General features: G+C 47.1%; 1 protein-coding gene across 1 annotated transcript in view; it reads left to right on the top strand.

Moving 5' to 3' along the window:
- Positions 1–23,851, top strand: part of LOC102450389 (EI24 autophagy associated transmembrane protein) — an 84,668-nt gene extending 60,817 nt beyond the window's left edge. The window contains exons 7-11 of the mRNA XM_075909260.1: positions 113–232; positions 1,538–1,649; positions 20,979–21,090; positions 22,342–22,416; positions 23,360–23,851. Coding sequence (XP_075765375.1) covers positions 113–232; positions 1,538–1,649; positions 20,979–21,090; positions 22,342–22,416; positions 23,360–23,522 — 582 coding nt within the window. The 3' untranslated portion in view covers positions 23,523–23,851. The remainder of the gene's footprint in view (positions 1–112; positions 233–1,537; positions 1,650–20,978; positions 21,091–22,341; positions 22,417–23,359) is intronic.
- Positions 23,852–24,068: the final 217 nt, after the last annotated feature.

Here is a 24,068-nt window from a genome sequence, read left to right as displayed (position 1 = left end):
ACTGAAAGTGTACTCAGTAGAATCTGCATGATAACTATAGATCAGTAGTGCACACACTTGTGTTAATTGTCTTTGTAAATTATTTTTCCTGAAATAGCTTTCTCTATTTCAGGACATTGCAGATTTGGCATTTGAAGTTTCCGGAAGAAAGCCCCAGCCCTTTTCCAGTGTCAGTAAAATCATTGCTGACATGTTATTTAACCTCTTACTGCAAGCACTATTTCTCATCCAGGTGAGATTAGACCTTTCTTGAGTCAGTAGAGAAAAAAGTGTTTACTAGTTGTGAAATGCTTTAAGGGAGATGCCAAACCATTCTGCTGTTCAAATGCAGCTGTTGGCATTAGTGACAGCCTTGAAAGAGAGAGAGCCTCTTGGCTGGAGGTGTTACATGAAGAAAATTGTGACCAAATTGATTGATATTCCCACAGTGACAGGATGAGCTGTGCTAGAAGGGAGGTCGGGTTTGGAGGGTGGGAGAATAAAATTAAAAGTACAAGAAATCAAGGGAATCTCTAGTTGTGCTGTGACACGGGGTTGCACGCCCCGCCCCCTTTAGGAGGGGGAAATATGGCCCAGCAGCCAAGTCTGTACTGCCCCCTAGCTGGGGGGTAAATGGGCCTAGCAGCCGAGTCTGTACTGCCCCCTGGCTGGGGGCGGTAAATGTGGCCTAGCAGCTGAGTCTCTACTGCCCCCTGGCCGGGGGGATAAATGTGGCCTAGCGGCTGAATCTGTACTGCACCCTGTCTGAGGGTCAGTATGGCCCAGCAGCCTAGTCTATACTGCCCCCTTGTTGGGGGTTAAGGTGGCCTAGCGGCCAAGTCTCTCTTGCTTCCAAAAGGGCTCCCCTCTCTGGGGTGTCAGGGTAGGGGGGCCCGGGCCCTCCTCCACCAGGCCCCCACCCAGGGCCCTATGAGTGGTGGGTGGCTTCCACCACTGGCTTGGCAGGAAAGCATGCCAAGCTCTCCAGATTATCTCCTGCCACTTGCCCTGGGCTGCTTCCTACCCCCGCCTGCTGCCTGACCCCGTCCCCACCTGGCCCAGCGAATGCGCCAGTGGCTGCACTTGGCACGGCATCAGTGACCGGGACGGCTGTGGCTGGCGCCGTAACAATCGGTGTCGCAACTGTGGTGGTAGCTCATGGCAGGTGCGGTGGCCGCGGGGGAGGCTGCAGCAGCTGGGGCTCCAGGTGGCACGGGGGCTCTGGTGGCAGGTGGGGCTCCGGCTGGCGCGGGGTCTCTGGCGCCAGCTGTGGTTCCAGCTGATTCTGCAGAGGTGGTTGCTCCTCAGCTCTGGCAGGAGCTCCTTCCCCTTCCATGGTTAGCCCCAACTGAGCTGCTCTTTATACTGACCCTGCAGCTAGAGCATGCCCAGCAGGGCTGCGGGGGGAGGGGCCTTCTCAGCCTGGCAAGCCTGGTTAACTCCTTCACTACCAGTGCAGGGTTGGTACACCCTGTCACATGCTCTCATATCATTTGCTAGGGTGAAGATGAATCCCCTACTGTAGAATGCAAACTCAATTTATTCTCTTCCTCTGCAGGGGATGATTGTGAGCCTCTTCCCAATTGATATCATTGGCCAGTTGGTTAGCCTCCTGCACATGTCGCTGCTGTACTCCCTGTATTGCTTTGAGTATCGCTGGTTTAATAAAGGTGAGTGCTACCTTTATTTCCAGCGCTAACAGCATGTATCTGGTGACATTCTGCACTGCTGGGAATATTTAAATGCATAAGATCCCTAGTAGGATGACGATTGGTTTCAAAAACTCTCTGTCCCAGCAAATAATTTTGAATGTTGCCAAATGATCTATCCCCTCTATCCTCCTCTCTTTTGAGAATGAATTTGTTCTGTATTTTTGCATTTGTTTTTTCAGGGCATTAAACCTTGTTAGGCTGGTAGATTTATTGTGTAGTTTACGTAAGATGGATATAACTAGGGGATGATTTTAACTTGTACTACTCTAATATATGACGTTGGCTGTTTATCCACCTTTGGAAGTTAATATCTCAGTAATGGGTCTGTACGCAGAAGCTGAGGTGTTGCCGAAGGGTGAAATACATTAATAAGATAAATGAAACAGATGAGCTTACTTACTGGAGCAGTACCTCATAGTTGGTAGTGAGATCCTAGTGTTATGGTGTCTGCATAGGCAATGGATCATACTGCTACTGGTCCAAGAGACTGTTCTATCAAGAGAGAGGAATGTTGACTGCAACACTGGGATGCTATCCCTGACTTTCTTCTGAAGGTGCTTTGGCAATGGTTCCCAACCTGTGGCCCGCGGTCCCCTGGTGGTATACCACAGTAGCGTAGGAGGGGCCTCGTAAAGTTTAGGAAAGGGAAGGAAAAGTTAAGATCGGGTCCACCGAGGGACTGGGACTTTACACTAGGTGATTCTCGCTTGGGCCTCGCCGTTCACAATCGCCCTCCCATGCTTGGGATGGGATCTTGATACCATCTGTCTTCCCATTGCCAGCTGTGCTGCTGTTTATGGTCTAGTCCTCTCCCCTGTCTCAGTCCTCCAGTGGGATGGATCCTTACTTTTCTTTTCTTTTTTTTCCTCCCTCAGTACTCCGTGCCCAGACCAAGGCGGAGTGCCAGAGCAGGAGCTGCCTTTGGCCATGAGAGCCCCCTCACTATATCCTCCATGGATGGGCAGGAGCTGGAGGGGGCAGGAGCTGAGGAAGCAACGCAGGCCAAGGGATGTGCTGGCCGCCCCTTCCTGCTGCTCCACTAGGGGGGGTCTGTGAAATTTTAATATTGGAAAGGGGTCTGTATGCTTGAAAAGGTTGCTATAGCAACCACTGTGCTATAGGAACGTTCTTCTTCGGTGGTGTCCCCGTGGGTGCTCTACTTGAGGTGTCGGGCTCGTCCCGGCGCCGCAAGTCGGAGAGTCGTCAGCCATGGTCCAGCCAGACTGCGCATGCATCGGGCACGTGCTGCTTGTGCTGATAGTTAGCTTGCGCTGAGTCCAGCTTCCCACCAGTTCCTCCTTACCGTTCAACAGTTGCAGGCAGAGCAATTCCCTTCTCTTCAGCTGTTTAAGAAAGATTTCTGTAAATAGTTAGTAGTCAGCCAGTAGTTAGTAGTTATTTAGTTTAGTTAGAGAGTGTTTGTTTAATAGTCCTCTGTTTCAAAAAAGAAAAAAAAAACGTTTTATCCTCAGTTCGTAATGCTGGCTTCCTCCGGCTTCTAAAAGTGTTCTCAGTGCCATGAAGCTATGCCTACATCTGATGGACACTCATTCTGTGTCAAGTGCCTGGGCGATGGGCATGTACCCAACAAATGCCCCAATTATCAGTAATTGTCTGCCCAAGCGAGATGGGACCGCGAGATGCAGCTGAAGCTGCTTCTCTACAGCAAGGCGTTTCAGCCGCAGGATATTCATTCAAAGCAAAGTACCCTGGTGGCAGTGAAAACCCTGAAGAGCAAGGGTCACAAACTGACCGGGCTACAGCAGCAGGGTGAGCGGCATGGGAAAAGCCACAGTATTTCTGAGCCTAGCCCCACCTCTAGCAGGGGGGCAAATTGGGCAATGGCGGTGCCTCCCAGATCGGAATCGGCACTGATCCCCTGGCACCCTCACATACCCGCGGTTGCGGGTGCTTCAGTCCAGGCGGTTCCGATGTCGCGATCAGCACCAGCGGAACCGACCTTGCCACCGTCAGCTCCAATCAGAGCCATGCTGGCTGTTGCGGCACCTATACAGCCCATGCTGGCTCTGTCTCTCTCTGCACCGGCCATCTCGGCACCGGTGACTGCGGCACCAGCCATCTCGGTGCCGGCTGCTATGGCACCTAGTGCAGCACTGGCTTCCTCGGTACATCTTCAATGCCTCTTCTCCCTGGCACTATCACCGGCACCGAGCTCAGTATCAGCAGGCTCTTCGCCAGCACTGGATTCAGCAACTGCAATTGATAAGCACCAAAGCACTAGTGTTTCAACCTCCAGGGCTGCACCGTACCGGCTCCCAGCTCGTTCACTGGCACCGCAGCACCAAGGCTCCCTCCAGAGGTCACATCAATCATTGCTGCTTGCAGGAGCTGACCATTCAACCAGCACAAGGCTTCACTTTTCACCAAGCCCTGAACACTTAACTCCTTATTCACAGCCCAGATTACCTTCTTCCGCTTTCTCTGAGTCACATAGACACGACTCTCATGTTACCAATATCTCGAGAAGACACTATCATCGATACTCACCATTGCCACATCGCTACTGCAAACATTCTCGATCACCTTCGTACACCAGACGCAGATCTCGTTCACCTAGGTCACCTATGTGCTCATCTTCACCTCGATATCGTCACAAGTACAGACGATGATACTCACCTGCATATTCATCGTCTCATTATCATCGTGACCATTACCGTCACCACAGCGACTATCCTAATGAGTGATGGTACTCTTCTGGGCGTTCTTCCCGATCTCCACAACGCTATTGGTATCGTTCCTACACCAGCTCCAGGGTCCCTGCGCCATCAGCTGCCTCCACTCGATCCTCGACACCGGCTGGAAATGTGCCTTGCCCTCAAGTACACTTAGAGCTAGCACAACTAGTGACACCAGAACAGCAACAGCAGGAACAATCCCCAGTGTACCATTCTGTTGCTTCTTCCTCTCTAGATGATGCGGTGTTCCCTGGTGATTCTTCTCCAGTAGATGACACTTGTTAGTTTTAAGACCTCTTTAAAAGATTGGCAGAATCACAAGACTTGCACGTAGCGGAGGTCCAACAGAAACAACATAAGCTGTTGAAAAATCTTCAAAAATCCCCAAAATGGAAGATAGCATTACCCTTTGATGAAGCAATCCTAGAAATTGCTGATGACATATGGCAGGCACCGGCATCCACTCAGCCCATTCATAGGAAGGCGGACAAGAAATATTTCGTTCCACAGAAGGGGATGGAATTTCTCTTCATGTATCCACAACCGAACTTGTTAGTTGTGGACACAGCCCAGCAAAAATCTAAGACACCACAGCATAGGAATGCTGCGGCTGATAAAGAATCTAAACGCTTAGTTCCTCTTCGAGTGGTCCCCGTGGGTGCTCCACTCATGGTGTCAGGCTCGTCTCGCACCGCAGCTCGGATGCTTTGTACAGCTGTTTCCAGCCGGGTGCGCGTGCGCAGGGTGCAGCTCACTCCATTCGCACTCTTTGATCTTCGCGCACACCCGGCTTCCCTGTCAGTTCCTCTTAACCATCCCTGAACGCAGACGGAGCTTCTGATCTCTCTCCTCACAGTAGTTTCCTTCCCTCAGGGAACCTGTAGTTAGTTAGTTAATTGTATATAGTTAGAGTTCTTTGTTGTCGTTTGATCTTATCTACTTTATAAAAAAAAAAAAGGGGAAAGAAAGCAAGCCTCTTAATTACAGCGGCTCCCTGCTATTACTAACTGGGGATAAGTTTGAAAAAAAAAAAAACGCCCTCTCGGAAGCTGACAAACACCATGCCTGGGTCTCCCGGATTTAAGAAATGTAGCCTCTGCAGCGAGCCAATGCCTACCTCAGATGGGCATTCGCTCTGTATACGTTGCCTGGGGGAGAGCCACGCTCCCCATACCTGTGGGCATTGTACTCGGCGTGACAGATGAGTCTCAAGATGTTTCTCCTCGATAAGGCACTGGACCCCAGGGCAGAAACCTCTGAACAGCAGGACAGAACCCCTAAGAGATGGATTTCGTCCCCGGACTTGAGGGAGAAAAGGCTAAGGATCTCCCCAGCTAGATCCCTGCCACCCGATATATTGGTGGTGGGTGATTGTGCTCCCTCTGAATCTGTCCCACGATCTTCTTCATCGGGATCAGGGTCGAGGGAGAATAAGGCTGCAGCGCCTCAGAGAGCGAATTCAGCATCGGACGCAGCCTCGGTGCCGGTAAGCACAGCCTCTGCTAAGAAGCAGCCGGCACCACACTGCTCCTCAGCAAAGCCCCGTGGGCTGCGGTGCCGCCTCAAAGAGCTCTACCGGCACCAGCATCTCAGCCAGCAACATTGCTGGCGTCAAAGTCAGCTGTGGTGTGGACAACCTATGCGCATAGTCAGATTGCACCGGCATCGCTCTCCTCCCCACAGCAGGCAGCTGTTGACAGGAGCACATCCCCTGCTGTGCCTCCTGCATCAGGGAAAACCCCTCTGGTGCCATCATCCCCTCAGCCAATTATGCAGATGCCGCGTGTAGCTTGTCAGTTACAGGCAGCCCCGACACTGGGGGAGGCAGCGTCCCAGCAGCAGCTGATAAGTATACCGGCATCGGAGCAGCAGCCAGACTTACGTGCTCTTTCCCATTCAGAGGTGCCTGTACCAGTTCGGGGATGGAGCATGCATCTTTCTCCTTCCCCAAGATTTTCACCTGGCCCCTCTCCTCCAGGAGGGCATGGCTCGCCTCGGCATCATGGGTACCGACGTCACAGTCCCGGGCATTATATTTATTACAGAGGGGACTCTCCTTATGGCCACCCCTATTATAGGAGCTGCTATAGACGTCCATCCTATTCTCCGTCATGTGACCGTTCTTATTATTACGTTCCACGCAACGGGCACGACAGACAACATACTAGCGATAGATCATCTAGGTGCTCATCTCGTCCATCAAGGTGTTATTACAAATGTCATCGCTCTCCTCCGTGCTTACCACGGTCACACTCCCGTCACTATGATTTCCAACGCCCTTTGCGCTACAGTTCACCTTTAGCGAGGCACTCTCCAGCCTATCAGCACTGTGACTGGGACCTGGCTTCTCCCTCACGCAGTCGAGCGGGAACATTACGTCACTCAGACCTGGAAGAGGGCCAGTTGTCTGACCGGGATGATCATCAGTCTGAAGACCCAGCCCCTGGCCTTTCACCTTCATCTTCACATGTGGCGGTCTCTCCCCCAGAACTGGCAGCGTTAATGGCAACACCACCTTACACAGTTTTTACCAATGACTCAGTTACTCTACGTACTTATCCAGCCTTTATTCCTAAGGTCGCTACACAATTTCATGTTAACGAACCAGTCGTTTTGCCTGTTTTTTATCCTAAGCCCCTGTCAGCCGACGGTCAGGGCAGTGTGTGCGTGTGTGTTACACCCAAGTCTTCAACTGCTGAGACACAGAGTCTCGTTGCAGTGGGCAGCCTAGGAGGCTGGAGGGCACCCTGAAAAGTAGTTTAACGTCCGTGACTTTACTGCTAGGACCGAGGTCCCGTCGCAGAGGGTAGCCAAACAGGCTAACAGACGCCCCAGTGTGTACAGGAAGAGCTTATTACGCTTCAGATTTTAGCTGCTAGAATTTCATAATTCCTTCGCAGCGGGCAGCCTCGGGGAGACTGAGAAGCGCCCCAACTGAATTTTGCCACCTGGGTGTGACACAAATCCAAACGCCCAAGCTCTCCCTATATCTGTCCCTTTATGACCGGCTGAAGTTCTTTTGTTTGTGTTCGGTTCGGGTACAGCAGCACGGGTTCAAGTCAGAAGCTTGACACGCACTGGCTTATTTATAGGAGAAAGAAAGAGAAAAGAAATAAAGAAACTTGGTTCAGTGTATATAGATATATATATTTTATAAGTGAATGAGGGCACCCCACTTGTTCCCAAAGTTTATAGCAAAATCACCTTACCAAAGGTGATTTACAATAGAAATGAAGCAGTTTGACTTTAAGAAAACTATAATAAAGTAACTAACTTACAACAGAGAGACAATTAGAGTGTACACATAAAGAAAATACATTGCAGGTACAATTCTCACCCCTGCGTTCCAGACTTGGCGTGGCCAGCGTCTTTCTCTCAATCCCTCGGGAAGAAGTAGGGCGAGGTTGGGCGTCCCACGGACCTCGGGAGACAATCAATACCTGCCAGCAGGTGTAGGTGATTGGAGCTCAAATTGGGTGGGCAACTCAACCCTCTTTATACCCCTTGGGTCACATGGGCTTCTTCCTGGTCTCAAGTGGCCAATCAGGAAAAATGGCTTTGAATGCCAAGTTTCCCACGAAGGGTGCAAAGCATAATTCACACCTGGGAAGATGCAGACAATGGGCACCTCTGGTATGTGATGGGCAAGATTCTTCTCCCGAGACAGTGCAGGCGTGTCAATTACTGATAAAAACAAGATGGGATTTTGTGTCTGGCTACAGCCCCATACTTCAAATCGGGACTCCTTACTTCATACCCTAGATGTACGTCGAGCATTGGCGTTCTATATAGACAGAACACAGGCCTGGCGTAAGACTGATCGATTAATAGTGTCTATAGCAGATCATTCCAAGGACAATGCATTGTCCTCCCAATGCCTCTCTAATATCATAGTCTCCTGTATCACCATGTGCCATACAATGCGCAACAAGCCACTACAGACTGTACCTAAAGCACATTCGACGAGGGTGGTGACAACTTCCACTGCTTTTTCCAGAGGAGTTTCTCTGCCGGAAATCTGCAGAGCAGCCACCTGGTCTTCCAATCTGACTTTTATGAACCACTACGCAATAGTGCACAGATGGATACCTGAGTCTTCAGCAGTGCTTTCAGTCATTGATAAACCGGAACTCTGGGAATGCACTGGGAGCACTGCTACGAAGTCACCATGAGTGGAGCACCCACGGGGACCACTCGAAGAGGAACAAGAAGTTACTCACCTCGTGCCGTAACTAGGGTTCCTCGAGATGGGTCCCCGTTGGTGCTCCACGCCCCACCATTCCTCCCTGTTCCGGAGTAGTATTCTTGTTCTTTGTACCCCTTACAGATACGGAACGGTGAGAGGAACTGACAGAGAAGCTGGGTGCGCGCGACGATCAAAGAGCGCGAACGGCGCAAGCTGCACCCTGCGCACGCGCACCCAGCTGGAAACAGCTATACAAAGCATTCGAGCTGCGGTGCGGGACGAGCCCGACACCATGAGTGGAGCACCCAAGGAGACCCATCTCGAGGAACCCTCATTACTACACGAGGTGAGTAACTTCTCAATATTTTTGGATGGAAAGTTTATTCTGAGAATGGTGAGCTATATGGCTCATCTGTCTAACCATACCTTCGATAATTATTCGAAGATGGTAGCAGTTTTAAAGAACTTGCCTGACGAGAAATGGCAGCTCTTAAAATCAGTTATCCAGGAAGGCTATATGGCCTCAACAACAGCCTTACAAATTTCCCTTGATATTGCTGATGCAGTGGCACGGGCCACGGTGACATCTGTGGTTATGAGACACTCTTCATGGCTACAAATGTCCTCCATACCTAAAGATTTACAATCTAAGGTAGAAGACCTGCCTTTTGACAGGCAGAGTCTATTCGCAGAGAAAACGGACCAAGTTCTGCATTCGGGCAAGGACTCTAGAACTACCCTGAAAACCTTAGGGATGTATACACCTCCATCTTGTCGCAAACGATATACTCCCTACTTCAGACAGAGACCCTTCTTGTATGGGGCACCAAGGTTCAGATAACAAGACCATCCACAACAACAACAATGCCCCAGACCACGTCAACAAAAGCGAAGACTGGAAACTGGACGAAACCCAAATTCCCAGAACATCTGACAGCAAGTTTGATGGTACGATCGAGGGACTGAGGACCATTCCTTTAATGTACGACCCGGAAACACAGAAGTTATTCCTGAGACCGTACCAGCACAGATGGTTTACCATCACCACAGACCGTTGGGTCCGGGAGATAGTAACATCAGGATACTCCATCCATTTTCTTTCCCATCCCCCCCACCACTCCTCCAATCCTGTCCCTTCTCACTTGACTCTCCTAATGCAGGAGGTTCTCCGTCTCCTAGAGATTGGGGCGGTGGAGGCAGTACCCAATCAATTTTGGGGCAAGGGATTCTACTCTCGCTATTTTCTCACCAAGAAAAAATCGGGAGGATGAAGACCGATCCTGGACCTGTGCAATCTCAGTCGGTACTTCAGGAAGCAGAAATTCAGGATGGTGACTCTAACTTCTATATTTCCAGCCCTGAGCAATGGCAATTGGTTCACGTTCCTCAATCTATAAGATGCGTATTTCCAAGTGACGATACACCCAGCACACAGACGTTTTCTGAGGTTTGTTGTGGGCACGCAGCACTTTCAGTACAAAGTCCTCCCGTTTGCTCTCTCCTCTGCACCCAGAGTGTTTTCAAAGACACTTGTGGTGGTGGCAGCGTACCTTTGTTGTCAAGGCATCATGATCTTCCCATATCTGGACAATTGCCTGATCAAGGTTCATTTGTTCAAAAATGCACTGTCTGCTACTCAGGTCACACAAGACTTATTCGCAGATGTGGGCCTTGTATTGAACGTTTCAAAGTCTTCGCTCATACCACAAAAATCCTTCATGTTCATTGGGGCACGATTAGATTCTATGAGGGCCAAAGCCTATCTTCCTACAGAAAGTTTCACAAAATTCAATACCTCACACAGACACTGTCCATCAGCCCAAGAGTGTCAGTACTTACTTTTCTCCAACTCTTGGGACACGTGGCGGTGACGACACATGTAGTGCAACATGCCAGACTATGCCTCAGGTGTCTGCAGCATTGGCTGCCGCCCATATATGTCCGGACGATTGCAACATACACAGACTAGTAACATTCCCTTTGACAGTGATACATCTGACCACAGATCTTGGGAAGGAATTCCTCCTGTGATGGAATTCTCTGACCAACATGCTTTCCGGGGTTCCTTTCCACCGTCCACATCCCACTGTCCAAGTTACTTTGGACGCCTCTCTCCTAGGATGAGGAGCCCACTGTGAGGGCGAATTAGCTCAAGGCCAATAGAATGCTTAGGAAGCCCTACAGCACATCAGTCTTCTGGAACTCAGAGCGGTGTTCAATGCATACAAGATATTCCTTCCCAAGATCTGTGGTCAGATGGTTCAGGTCTTCTCCGACAACACCACCATGGTGTACTACATCAACCGACAAGGAGGGGCCCAATAAAGGTCCCTGTATGCAGAAGCCACAAAGCTATGGAATTGGTGTATCAATCACAAGATCACTCTCATAGCAACATACCTACCTTGCAAAGACAATTCCATTGCAGATGCCTTGAGCAGACACCTGTTTCCTCAACACGAGTGAGAACTCAATCACGTGAGAACTCAATCACGAAGTGGTCCTTTCCATATTCCAACGCTGGGGGCACCCCAGTATAGACTTGTTTGTCCCAGATACTGTTCCAGAGCAAGTCTGTGCCCCAAATCTCTGGGGAATGTGTTCCTGATCAGCTGGACTCACCACCATCTTCTCTGTGCTTTCCCTCCTTTGCTGACCTTGGCACCAAAAGTGGAAGTGTCCTGATAAAATTTGCGGATGACACAAAGTTGGGAGGTATCGCCAATTCAGAAAAGGATCGGGATATCATACAGGAAGATCTGGATGACCTTGTAAATTGGAGTGATAGCAAAAGGATGAAATTTAATAGTGAGAAGTGTAAGGTTATGCATTTAGGGATTAATAACAAGAATTTTAGTTATAAGCTGGGGACGCATCAGTTGGAAGTAATGGAGGAGGAGAAGGACCTCGGAGTCCTGCTTGATTATAGGATGACTATGAGCCGCCATTGTGACATGGCCGTGAAAAAGGCTAATACGATCTTGGGATGTATTAGGCGAGGTATTTCCAGTAGGGATAAGGAGGTGTTAGTGCCATTATACAAGGCATTGGTGAGACCCCATTTGGAATACTGTGTGCAGTTCTGGTCTCCCATGTTTAAGAAGGATGAATTCAAACTGGAACAGGTACAAAGAAAGGCCACTAGGATGATCCGAGGAATGGAAAACCTGTCTTATGAAAGGAGACTCAAGAAGCTTGGCTTGTTTACCTTAACCAAAAGAAGGCTGAGGGGGGACATGATTGCAGTCTTTAAATATATTAGAGGAATTAATACCAGGAAGGGAGAGGAATTATTTAAGCTTAATACCAATGTGGACACAAGAACAAATGGATATAAGCTGGCTAGTAGGAAGTTTAGACTTGAGATTAGACAAAGGTTTCTAATCATTAGCGAAGTGAGGTTCTGGAACGGCCTTCCAAGGGCAGTAGTGGGGGCAAAAGATCTAGCAGACTTCAAGATTAAACTAGATGGGTTTATGAAGGGGATGGTTTGATGAGATAACATGATCTTGGTAACTAATTGACCATTAATTATCAGTGGTAAATAGGTTAATGGAGGGATGATAGAAGTTACTATAGAGAACTTTCTGGGTGTCTGGCTGGTGAGTCTTGCCCACATGCTCAGGGTTTAGCTAATCACCATATTTGGGGTCGGGAAGGAATTTTCCTCCAGGGTAGATTGGCAGAGGCCCTGGAAGTTTTTTTGCCGTCCTCTGTAGCATGGGGTACAGGTCACAGCTGGAGGATTCTCTGTATCTTGGGGTCTTCAAACTATTTGAAGGCTTCAATATCAGATACAGGTGAGAAGATTATTCTAGGAGGGAGTGGGTGAGATTCTGTGGCCTGCATTGTGCAAGGGGTCAGACTAGATGATCATAATGGACCCTTCTGACCTTAAAGTCTATGAGTCCTATTCCATTTCTCCCAAGAGTGCTGGAGAAAATAATCAACGACAGGGCCACAGTGATACTAATAGCCCCCTTCTGGCCCAGACAGACGTGGCTCCCTCTTCTACTGCAAATGTCTCGCCGACCACCATATCCGTTACCCAGATGACCAGATCTGCTCATGCAGCCAGGGATGTTCATGCCACAACCGCAGATCGACTGAATGCACCTCATGGTGTGGCTCCTAGCTGGTTCCAAAGCACAGAACCACTTTGTTCACAAGAGGTGAAACATATATTACTTCATAGCAGACGTGGCTCCACACGAAATACTTACCTTCATAAGTGGCATCGGTTCCATTCCTGGTGTGTAGCCAACGGGTTCAATGCGATGTCCACTCCAATTCACTGCATTCTGGACTATGCTCTCCATCTGCACTACTCTAAATGGGGTCTTTCATCTATTAAAGTCCACTTTTCGGCAACTTCTGCATTCAGACAATCAATTGAAGGCTTTTCAATTATGTCTCATCCGATGACTAAACGTTTCCTGAAGGGATTAATGAACTTACACCCTCCACACAGGAAACCACCTACTCTGTGGGATCTTGAGTTTGTTTTGGACACTCTCACATATCCACCATTTGAGTCTCTAGCCACATGTGACATTCAGACTCTCACCATGAAGGTGATATTTCTTCTAGCCATAATGTCGGCCAGACAAGTTGAGAGTTGGCAGCTCTTTCAGCTGATCCTCCATACACCCTGTTCACCAACCAAAGGATAATACTACACTCGCACCCAAAATTTCTGCTGAAGGTGAATTCGGAATTTCATATCAATGAACCTATAATACTCTCGATTTTTTTTTTTTTTTTTTTTTTACCCCAAACCACATGCAATGACTCACGAAGCCCATCTACATATCTTGGACGTCCGGAGGGTGCTCACTTTTTATCTGGATCGGACTTGCCCTTTTCGATGATCCCAGCGGCTTTTCCTGTGCTCTGACAGAAAATCCAAGGGCCAACCGTTGTCTTCGCAGCGGATATCTAAAATAATCTTGAAATGTATTACCGCTTGCTATACTTTACGGAACAAGTCCATATCAACACCTATTACGGCTCATTCCACTAGAGCAACATCCACTTCTCTAGCTTTTCTCAAAGGAGTCTCAATCCAAGATATTCGCTGTACGGCGACATGGTCTTCGGACATGACTTTTGCTAAGCACTATGCCATCAACACAATTGCTCGAGAATCAGCACAGTCCTCTGCGGTGTTGTCCGCAGCAGACAGATCTTAACTCCGATCCCCCCTCCGCAGATGAGGCTACTGCTCCACCTCAAGTGGAGCACCTACAGGGACGCCACCGAAGAAGAAGAGGAAATTACTCATCTTGTGCAGTAACGACATTTCTTCGAGGTGTATGTCCCCATGGGTGCTCCACGACCAGCCTTCCTCCCCTCTTTGGAATTTCTCCTTATGTTTTTCAGGAGTGATCCGGTTCAGAAGAACTGGCGGGAAGCCGGACTTAGCGCAAGCTAACATAAGAACATAAGAACGGCCGTACTGGGTCAGACCAAAGGTCCTTCTAGCCCAGTATCCTGTCTACCAACAGTGGCCAGCACCAGATGCCCCAGAGAGGGTGGACCGAAGAAAATGATCGAGCGATTTGTCTCCTGCCATCCCTCTCCAGCCTCTGACAGACAGAGGCCAAGGACACCATTTTATCCCCTGGCTAATAGCCTTTTATGGACCTAACCTCCATGAAATTATCTAGCTTCTCTTTAAACTATTATAGTCCTAGCTTTCACAGCCTCCTCTGGCAAGGAGTTCCACAGGTTGACTACACGCTGTGTGAAGAAGAACTTTCTTTTATTCGTTTTAAACCTGCTACCCATTAATTTCATTTGGTGTCCTCTAGTTCTTCTATTTAGGGAACTAATAAATAACTTTATCGGCCCTCTCCAGGCCACTCATGATTTTATAGACCTCTATCATATCCCCCCTCAGTCTCCTCTTTTCTAAACTGAAAAATCCCAGTCACTTCAACCTCTCCTCATATGGGACCCGCTCCAAACCCCTAATCATTTTAGTTGCCCTTTTCTGAACCCTTTCCAAGGCCAAAATATCTTTTTTGAGGTGAGGAGACCACATCTGTACACAGTATTCAAGATGTGGGCGTACCATAGTTTTATACAGGGGCAGTAAGATATTCTGGGTCTTATTTTCTATCCCTTTCCTAATAATTCCTAGCAACCTATTTGCCTTTTTGACCGCCGCTGCACTCTGTGTGGAAGTTTTCAGAGAACTGTCCACAATAACTCCAAGATCCCTTTCCTGATTTGTCGTAGCCAAATTAGCCCCCATCATACTGTACGTATAGTTGGGGTTATTTTTCCCGATGTGCATTACTTTATACTTATCCACATTCAATTTCATTTGCCATTTTGCTGCCCAATCACTCAGTTTGGTGAGATCTTCTTGCAGTCCCTCACAGTCTGCTTCTGTCTTGACTATCCTAAACAGTTTGGTATCATCCGCAAAGTTTACTACCTCACTGCTTACCCCTTTCTCCAGATCATTTATGAATAAGTTGAAAAGGATTGGTCCCAGGACTGACCCTTGGGGTACACCACTAGTTACCCCTCTCCAATCTGAAAATTTACCATTTATTCCTACCCTTTGTTTCCTGTCTTTTAACCAGTTCTCAATCCAAGAAAGGACCTTCCCTCTTATCCCATGGCCATGTAATTTACATAAGAACCTTTGGTGAGGGACCTTGTCAAAGGCTTTCTGAAAAGCCAAGTATACTATATCTACTGGATCCCCCTTGTCTGCATGCTTGTTAACCCCATTCAAAGAACTCAAATAGATTAGTAAGACATGATTTCCCTTTACAGAAACCATGTTGACTTTTGTCCAACAAATTATGTTCTTCTACATGCTTTACAATTTTATTCTTTACTATTGTTTCGACTAATTTGCCCGCTAACAATCAGCACAAGCAGCATGCGCGGTCCGGCTGGACCACAGCTGACGACAACTACGACTTGTGGCGCCGGGACGAGCCCGACACCTCTAGTGGAGCATCCACGGGAACATACACCTCGAAGAAACATCATTACTGCACAAGGGGAGTAACTTCCTCTTCCCATCTCACAGTCACCAGATATGGGCAGATGGGACTTAAAGGTAAACTCTGACATCACAGCTAATCTTTCACTGGCCCATGCTCCATTGCAATGTGAATCCAAATTCTGATAGGGATCTTGAGTCCACACCTTTCTGGCATCAAGGTATGAGTTCAACCATAGAGCAGTACAGGAGGCTGAATACATTTCACAATCCATTTAACATTGGCTGATAAGGGGCCACTATGGATGATTTTCTGCTATTCTCTGTTTTTCTGTGGCTGAGCACTCTGGTTGTGCTATGTCAAGTCTCTTGCTTGCTTATTCATTGAGGCTGTAGCAGAGATGAGAAAGCAGGGCAGGGAAGATGTGTAGAATAATAAACATTTGTTTGAGGGCCAGATGCAGTCTGAAATTCTCCTGGTGGTTCTCACTTGAAAACTTTGGATTTAGCATCCTTCTGACTTGGTTTGCAGGTATACCATGGAATTCTCAATTCGAGGGAGAAAACAAGGTTCTCTTCTGTAACATTATTTTAGCTCCAAATCTTTTTCACTCCATGCAATTAAGGGTATGTCTACACTACCACCCTAGTTCGAACTAGGGTGGTAATGTAGGCAACCGGAGTTGCAAATGAAGCCCGGGATATGAATTTCCCGGGCTTCATTTGCATAAAGCTGGGTGCCGCCATTTTTAAATGTCCGCTAGTGCGGACTCCGTGCCGCGCGGCTACACGCGGCACGGACTAGGTAGTTCGGACTAGGCTTCCTATTCACGAGGAGTAACGGTAGTTCGGAATAGGAAGCCTAGTCCGAACTACCTAGTCCGTGCCGCGTGTAGGCGCGCGGCACGGAGTCCACACTAGCGGACATTTAGAAATGGCGGCTCCCGGCTTTATGCAAATGAAGCCCGGGAAATTCAAATCCCGGGCTTCATTTGCAACTCCGGTTGCCTACATTACCACCCTAGTTTGAACTAGGGTGGTAGGGTAGACATACAAGTCATACAAGAACTAAATCCAAAGAGGCAGTTTTACCCCTATAGGAACCATTTGAATTCTAAATTCAGTTTGAGGGGAAAAAATCTACCAGAAGAAAAGCGAACTTTCATTTCTAATACTAGAGCTCTGGATTGGGAAAGGTCCTGATGACTGTCAGGTAAGCCCAGGCTATCTCTTGCCCTGTTTTGCACATATCTAGATATGCAGAACATAAACATTTACATGTCTCTCAGACATATGGTAAAATTGTCATACCTGTTTAACCTTTTCCAGCAAAGATAATAGAAGAAGAAAGAAATGTTGGTATCTTTTTTCAGATTAGAGCAAGATGCTTTGACAACTCGTCCTGACAAAAGATCCCACTAGGGTTATCCCTAGGGGTCCATGGGGGTTGGGGCAACACCCCACAGTGCCCCAGGCAGGCATCGAGCCCAGGGCAACCCCCCTTCCCGACCTCTGTTCCACCCCTTCCCCAAGCCCCGCATCTGCTCTGCCTGTGCCCCCATCCCTGAGTAATGTAGGGGGCCTGGCACACGGCAGCAACAGGGGTCTGCCCTGCTGCTGACTACTAGCCTTCTGCCCTCCACCTCTTGGGAGCAGAGCATCCAGGGGCTTGGGCGCTCTGCTTCACCTGTCACAGGGGAGTGGAGCAGGCTGCTGTGCCATGCCAAACTGCCCCCTCTGTGGTGAGTGTAGGAGGGCATTGCTGCCCTGTGCCAGGCCCCCGGAATACCTCAGGTGCCTTCCAGCTATCGGTTGCTCTGTAGATGGCTCTGGATTCCATGTTACTTTTCACAAGAGGAATGTTAGTTCAGTTATCCCAGTTGAAATAACTTAATTCTGCCACCTACAGTTAACTATTAGTTAAATTTCAATTGAACATAGTGTTCTTTTTTGAATGATGTCCCCGGGATACGCCACTGTTGGCATTGGGATTGTCCTGGTGCCACTGATCGGTGACTTTTACAGCAGTATCCAGTTGGGCTATGCATGCATGAGAGGTGTGTGGTGTTCCCACCTTTGAAGTTAGCGCACTCAGCCCAACTTCTCTCAATTCCTTCTTTGCCACCCTCAGCTACAGATGGAGCTCCAACTTTTTTCTTTTCCATGTCACTTTTGTGAAGAAAAAGGAAGAAATTTAGATAGATATTATAGACATATCTGTTCCTGTTTGTTTTTCTTTTGTTAAACAGTTAGTAGTTAAAAATAACCAGTTATTTTACTTCAGCTTGTATATAGTTAGTTAGAATAACAGTTTATAGCCGTGGCGAACTACAAACCACCCCCCAAAAACGAAAGAGAGAGCTTTTACTTATAAATTAGAGTCTACACAGCACTTAATTTGAAATAGCTATTTCGAATTTGGCATTACTCGTAGAATGAGGTTTTCGAATTAAGGGTGCCGCTATTTCAAATTAAATGTGAAATAGCGGTTTGCATGTATAGACGCTATTGAAGTTAATTCAAAATAACTGCTGTTGTTTCAAATTAACTTTGCAGCGTAGACATACCTTCAGAGAGTAGTTATTAATAGTTCACCGTCATGCTGGAAAGGTATAACACATGGGGTTCCGTTGGGATCTGTTTTGGGACCGGTTTTGTTCAATATCTTCTTCAATGATTTAGATGATGGCATACAGAGTACGATTTTTAAATTTGCAGATGATAACCAAGCTGGGAGCGGTTGCAAGTGCTTTGGAGGATAGGGTCATAATTCAAAATGATCTGGACAAACTAGAGAAATGGTCTAAGGTAAATAGGATGAAGTTTAATAAGGACAAATGCAAGGTACTCCACTTAAGAAGGAACAATCTGTTTCACACGTACAGAATGGGAAGTGACTGTCTAGGAAGGAGTACTGCAGAAAGGGATCTAGGAGCCATAGTGCACCACAAGCTAAACAGGAGTCAACAGTGTGACACTGTCGCAAAAAAAGGCAAACGTGATTCGGGGATGCATTAACAGGAGTGTCGTGAGCAAGACACAAAGACTATGTCTACACTGGCGCAGGTTCTTGTGCAAAAACAGATGTTCTTTTGCAGAGTGTCCACGCTGCCCGCCCACTCTTGCGCAAGAAGATTTACAGTAAAGCATGGTAAGAGAGAGCTTCTTGCACAAGAGCTACGCTTTTTTCTAACACGTGTACGCTCTCTTGCGCAAGAGGGCAGTGTGGACGCATGGCAGGGGTTTCTTGCGCAAGAAAGCCCTATGGCTAAAATGGCTATCAGAGCTTTCTTGCACAAGAGAGTGTCCACACTGCCATGGATGCTCTTGCGCAAAAGCACGTGGACGTGTTTTTGTGCAAGAGTTCTTGCGCAGGAACTCTTGCACAAGATGTTCTTGTGCAAGAACCCGCCAGTGTAGACATAGCCAAGAAGACATTCTTCCGCTCTACTCTGAACTGACTAGGCCTCAGTTGGAGTATTGTGTCCAGTTCTGGGCACCACATTTCAAGAAAGAAATTGGAGAAGGTCCAGAGAAGAGCAACACAAAGGATTAAAGGTCTAGAAAACATGACCTGTGAGGGAAGACTGAAAGAATTGGGCTTGTTTAGAAAAGAGACGTCTGAGAAGGGACGTGATAGCAGTTTTCAAGTATCTAAAAGGGTGTTACAAGGAGGAGGGAGAAAAATTGTTCTCCTTGGCCTTTGATAATAGGACCAGAAGCAATGGTCTTAAATTGCAGCAAGGGAGGTTTAGGTTGAACATTAGGAAAAACTTCCCAACTGTCAGGGTGGTTAAACACTGGAATAAGTTGGCTAGGGAGGTTGTGGAGTCTCCATCACTGGAGATATTTAAGAGCAGGTTGGATAAACATCTATCCAGGATGATCTAGTCAAGGGGTGGGCAATAATTTCTGTCAGGAGAGGGCCACTCCAAGATTTTGGAAAGTGGTTAAGGGCCACACTTTTCTGTGTTAGGGGTGTGGGGTCTAGGATGGAGATTGGGCACAGAGTAAAGGACTGGGGTACAGGAGATGGTGTGAGGTCTGAGGGGAATTTTGGGCAAAACATGGGGTTGTGACCTGGGTCGGGATTGCGGTGTAAGATCAGGGAGGGGGTATGGGTGCAAGAGGGGATTCTGGCCTGGAGGAGGGGCACTAGGAGGGTGTAAAGTCTGGGAGGGAGCTGTGACATTGGGAAAAGGGGGTGCAGACTGCAGAGGGTGGTGACTTAGGACAGGGGAATGAGATGCAGGGTCTGGGAGGGTGTTTGGGTGCAGGAGAGGATTCTGTGCTGGGGGAGGGTTGTAGGAGGGGATTCAAAGTCCAGGAAGGAGTTGTGACCTGGGGCATGAGGGTGCAAAGGGTTTGGATGGTGACCTGGGGGAGGGAGTTGGGGTGCCAGAGGCAGACTCTGGCCGGGAGGCGCTTATCTAAGCCCAGCACTCCAAGGCAGGCTGGACTCCCTTCCTGCTTTAGCTCTGCCTGAGCAGGCTACTCCCTGCACTTGGCTGTCAGCTCTGGGAGGGGAAGGATATTTGCACTGCTCCCATCCCCCAGACCAATTGTTCAGCTCCTGTTGGCTGGTAGTTTCCAGCCAATAGGAGCTGAGGATTGGGCTGGGGTCAGGGAGATTGCAGGAAGTTTCCCCCACCCTGCAGAACAGAGAGCCGCATGGACTGCGCTTTAAACCGCACAGCTGTGTGCTTGACAGTTCCAGCAGGGTGATCCGGAGGCTGGATCTGGCCTCCAGGTTGTATTTTGCCAGCCCTGATCTAGACGTTGCTTGGTCCTGCCATGAGGGCAGGGGATTGGACTTGATGACCTCTCAAGGGCCCTTCCAGTTCTAGCGTTCTATGAAATTCTATAGTCTTCCATATTGTAACTAAGCTCACCAGCTTTTCTGAGGTTACACTTACAAGTCTTGATGTTATCTAATATTGGAGTTTAAGCAACTGCTTTTTGTCTTGTGCCTTTTGCCTTTATCAACTCAGTGGGTCCAGTAAACCAGTTTATAATCCGTTGTTTTACTATAGATAAATACAAAACTTAGATTTTTAGGCTCAGAAGAACATCTCTATTTCTGTGGTGTTCCCTTCTCAGATTTTACAGAAAGCTTCAGATTCTATGGGGATCTCTTGTCAGATTTTATTGACGCGTGATAGAAAAATTCTATCACCTCATACTTCACATACCACTTTTGAGGCTAATATTCTTTTGGTTTGTTGATTTTAAAGGGTAGAGCCAAAATCTAATTTATATGGAAACTTATTTGCAACCTTAACTATGGAATGGGCACTACAGCTCCCTTTTGTAATTTGTAAATTACTTTGGGATCATTAAGGATGCTTGGCATTCTAGAAATGTGAGATTTAGTGACAACACATGTTCTGTACCAAAACTCTCCTGCTTTTCTGTATGCTAATTTGTATATTTATTAGGAATTGAAATGCATCAACGGTTATCCAACATTGAGAGGAACTGGCCCTATTACTTTGGATTTGGTTTACCTCTGGCTTTTCTTACTGCAATGCAGTCATCTTACATCATCAGGTAAATTTCAGTGTGAATGGGGAATACAGGGGTGATCGTGCTTTGAGGGTGATAAATGCAGAGGTAACATGTCACTCAGACACCACCCAAAATTTCCACTCTCCAAGACACCACCAGAGAAATGTGAATGTCTCCAACTTCTTCAAATCAGAGGAGTATATCTGCTTCCACAACAGTACCATAAGAAAATAGCTCTTGCTAATAAGTAGTTGGAGGAGAATAAAACCGGGAAACTGCATTGAGGAATAAGGAAGTTTTTTCCATTAAAATCGGAGCTATAGTGCAGGTTCTTCCACAGAATTTCCATACACCTATGAGACATATTTGGATAGTAGGCTTTCCCTTACTTCTTGCCGCACTGTATTGATCATTTGGAGGTACATTGGCTGGGAAAAGCTCAGAAATCCCCTCTCTGTTGAGATGTCATTTTTATTTGCTTTATGATTTCTCATCCTGCTGTGACTCTGCTGCAACCTTCTCCCATACAGTTGGAAAAAGCTTACAGATGGAGCCAATGTTAGTGGCGTATTTCTCTTTTAATAATGCATAGCAGTAAGCAGTGCTAGCATGGGCCACGATTTATTAATACAGACACGCTTCTCTGAGTTGCATTTCTAATTGTTTCGGTCTTGCCTAAGTTAACACTGAGCATATATTTGGGAGGTAAAACCCAGTGCGTATCAAACTTTGTATCTGTCGTTTTCCTAAAATTCACTGAATATTTGCACTTAAAAGAATATTCCAATGCATCTCAGCAGGAAAAGAATTAAATGTAACCAGTTTCTATTGTAGTTATTTGTCCTTTAGTTACATGGTCAGTTTCACACTTTTTACTCATTGTCCAGGTGACTGAGATTCTCAGTTAAGATTGCAGTGAACTGGTGATGGTTGCAATAGACTAGTCCCATGAAGCCCACAGCAATCTCTATTTGTAGGTGCAGCCTATTGAAGCTACAAGTCCCAGCACAAGATACTCTCTCTGAGCTGAGCTGCTGCAAAATGTAGTCTCTGCACAGTGTGTTTCCCTGTTAAATATTGTGACAGATGCCATCTGCTCCATTTATTACCAATTCACTATGGCCCTTGTTTGTGCTGTTTGATTTCTCCTTTGTTTGAAAGTCTTCACTTTGCACAGGGATGTTCTGAAATTAGATTTGGTTACATGGGAGATCATTTTCCTGTGTAATTTTATTAGGACACATACCTGTAGTAATTGACTTTTTGTTCAATGTGTTGCTTTTTCCTTTGCAGTGGCTGCCTGTTCTCCATTCTTTTCCCTCTGTTTATTATCAGCGCCAATGAAGCAAAGACACCTTTGAAAGCATAGTAAGTCTTTTCCTTAGTTTCAGAAGGGCAGTAGTGTCAGTCTGTTTTAGCAAAAACAACCTGGAGTCTTGTGGCACCTTAAAGACTAACCAATTTATTTGAGCATGAGCTTCAATGGGCTGGAACACACTTCAGATGCATGAAGTGGAATCTTCAGTTTGGCAGGGATATACACACATGCAAAGATGGGAGTGTTACATTACTATTCGGAGGACTAATGCTAATAAAGCCAATTCAGTCAGTCAGTCAGGATGGATGTGGCTCACTCACAGCGGCTGATGGAAAAGTGTGAATTCTCTTGGTGTTCACACCTCCCCCTCAGCTGCTGTGAGTGAGCCACATCCACCCTGAGTGAATTGGCTTTGTCAACACTGGTCCTATGCTTGATAAGTAACTCACTTTTTTGTTATTAGTGTGTAAAAAAATACACAGACACACAAGTGCTAGCCTCTGTAATTTCCACTCCAGTTCATCTGATTAAGTGGGTTTTACCCAGGAAAGTTTATTACCGGATAAATCTTTTAGTCTTTAAAGTGCCACATGACTCCTTGTTGTTTTTGCAAATATGTTGCACTCCCTGAATGGAGGGAGGGGCATGCCAAAACCTTGGGATTCCTGGACAGCCATTAACTCAGCTCTTATTGTCAGCTTCGGGCTTTTGAAGACTGCCTTAACCCCAAGGTTGAAATAATTGGGTCTGGAATGGAGGCATTCTACATTTCCAGGGGGTATGACAAATGTGCTTGCATTGGGCCTCTACTCTTTGTTACTGTAGAATGTATCTACTAATTTGTGCTGTGAATAAGCTCATTATCTGAATATACTGAGCAAAATATAAAAACAGACAAAGGGAGCTTCTAGCTGCACTATTAAATTAGCATGTTTGTGTGCAAGATGCACCCACGCTGGGATGGGAGCTCACAGCATTTGTTCTGTGTTTCAGCCATTTCCAGCTGCGTCTCTTCTCCTTGGTGGTTTTCCTCAGCAACAGACTCTTTCACAAGACTGTTTACCTTCAGTCCACCCTGAGTAGCTCCTCCTTGGTGGATAGAGTGCCCTCTCCTTACCCATCTCCTGCCAAACAGAAGGCTGCTTTGAGACACTGAACCACAACCAAAGGGGTGTGTCATCCTTGGCTGCTACATGTGCCCCTGTGACCTAGGGAAGGGCAGGACCCATTCTGCCAAGGGGCTTGTGCATTCCCCCTCCCCCCATCACCTTTTTAAGCACCACTTGGACATAAATTTTGTGTCACATTGAGAGCATGAATGGAAATCTCCGGAAAAGTCTGGATTTTTAATCCCTTTGTGAGTTTTAAAAAGCCAGGTTCTCTGTGCTGTTTTATAGAGTGTAATGGACCTGTGCCTGTACTGTTTTGTATACTCTCTTTTCCTGTGCCATTTCCCTCCATTTCCCAAGAAAAATGGTTTTGTAATCCACATTTTGTTGTAGCTTTGTGAAGCTGCTGGGAGTCTTTTCAGTAGATTGCATCACAACTATGATCATAGTTTTTTGTATATTGTATCTCAGGTCAGGGTTTTGTAATTCCTGCTGTGCTGAAAAGCAGAATTGGAAGATAAACTGGATCATGCGGATCTAGGGGCAAGATCAATTTATATAGAGAGGGGACTCTCCCAGCCCAATATTCAGTG

The sequence above is a fragment of the Pelodiscus sinensis genome, chromosome 26 (genome assembly GCF_049634645.1).
Source record: "Pelodiscus sinensis isolate JC-2024 chromosome 26, ASM4963464v1, whole genome shotgun sequence".
NCBI classification, from domain to species: domain Eukaryota; kingdom Metazoa; phylum Chordata; order Testudines; family Trionychidae; genus Pelodiscus; species Pelodiscus sinensis.
Note: the sequence above shows the minus strand (reverse complement) of the source record. Positions and strands in the feature narration are given on the sequence as shown.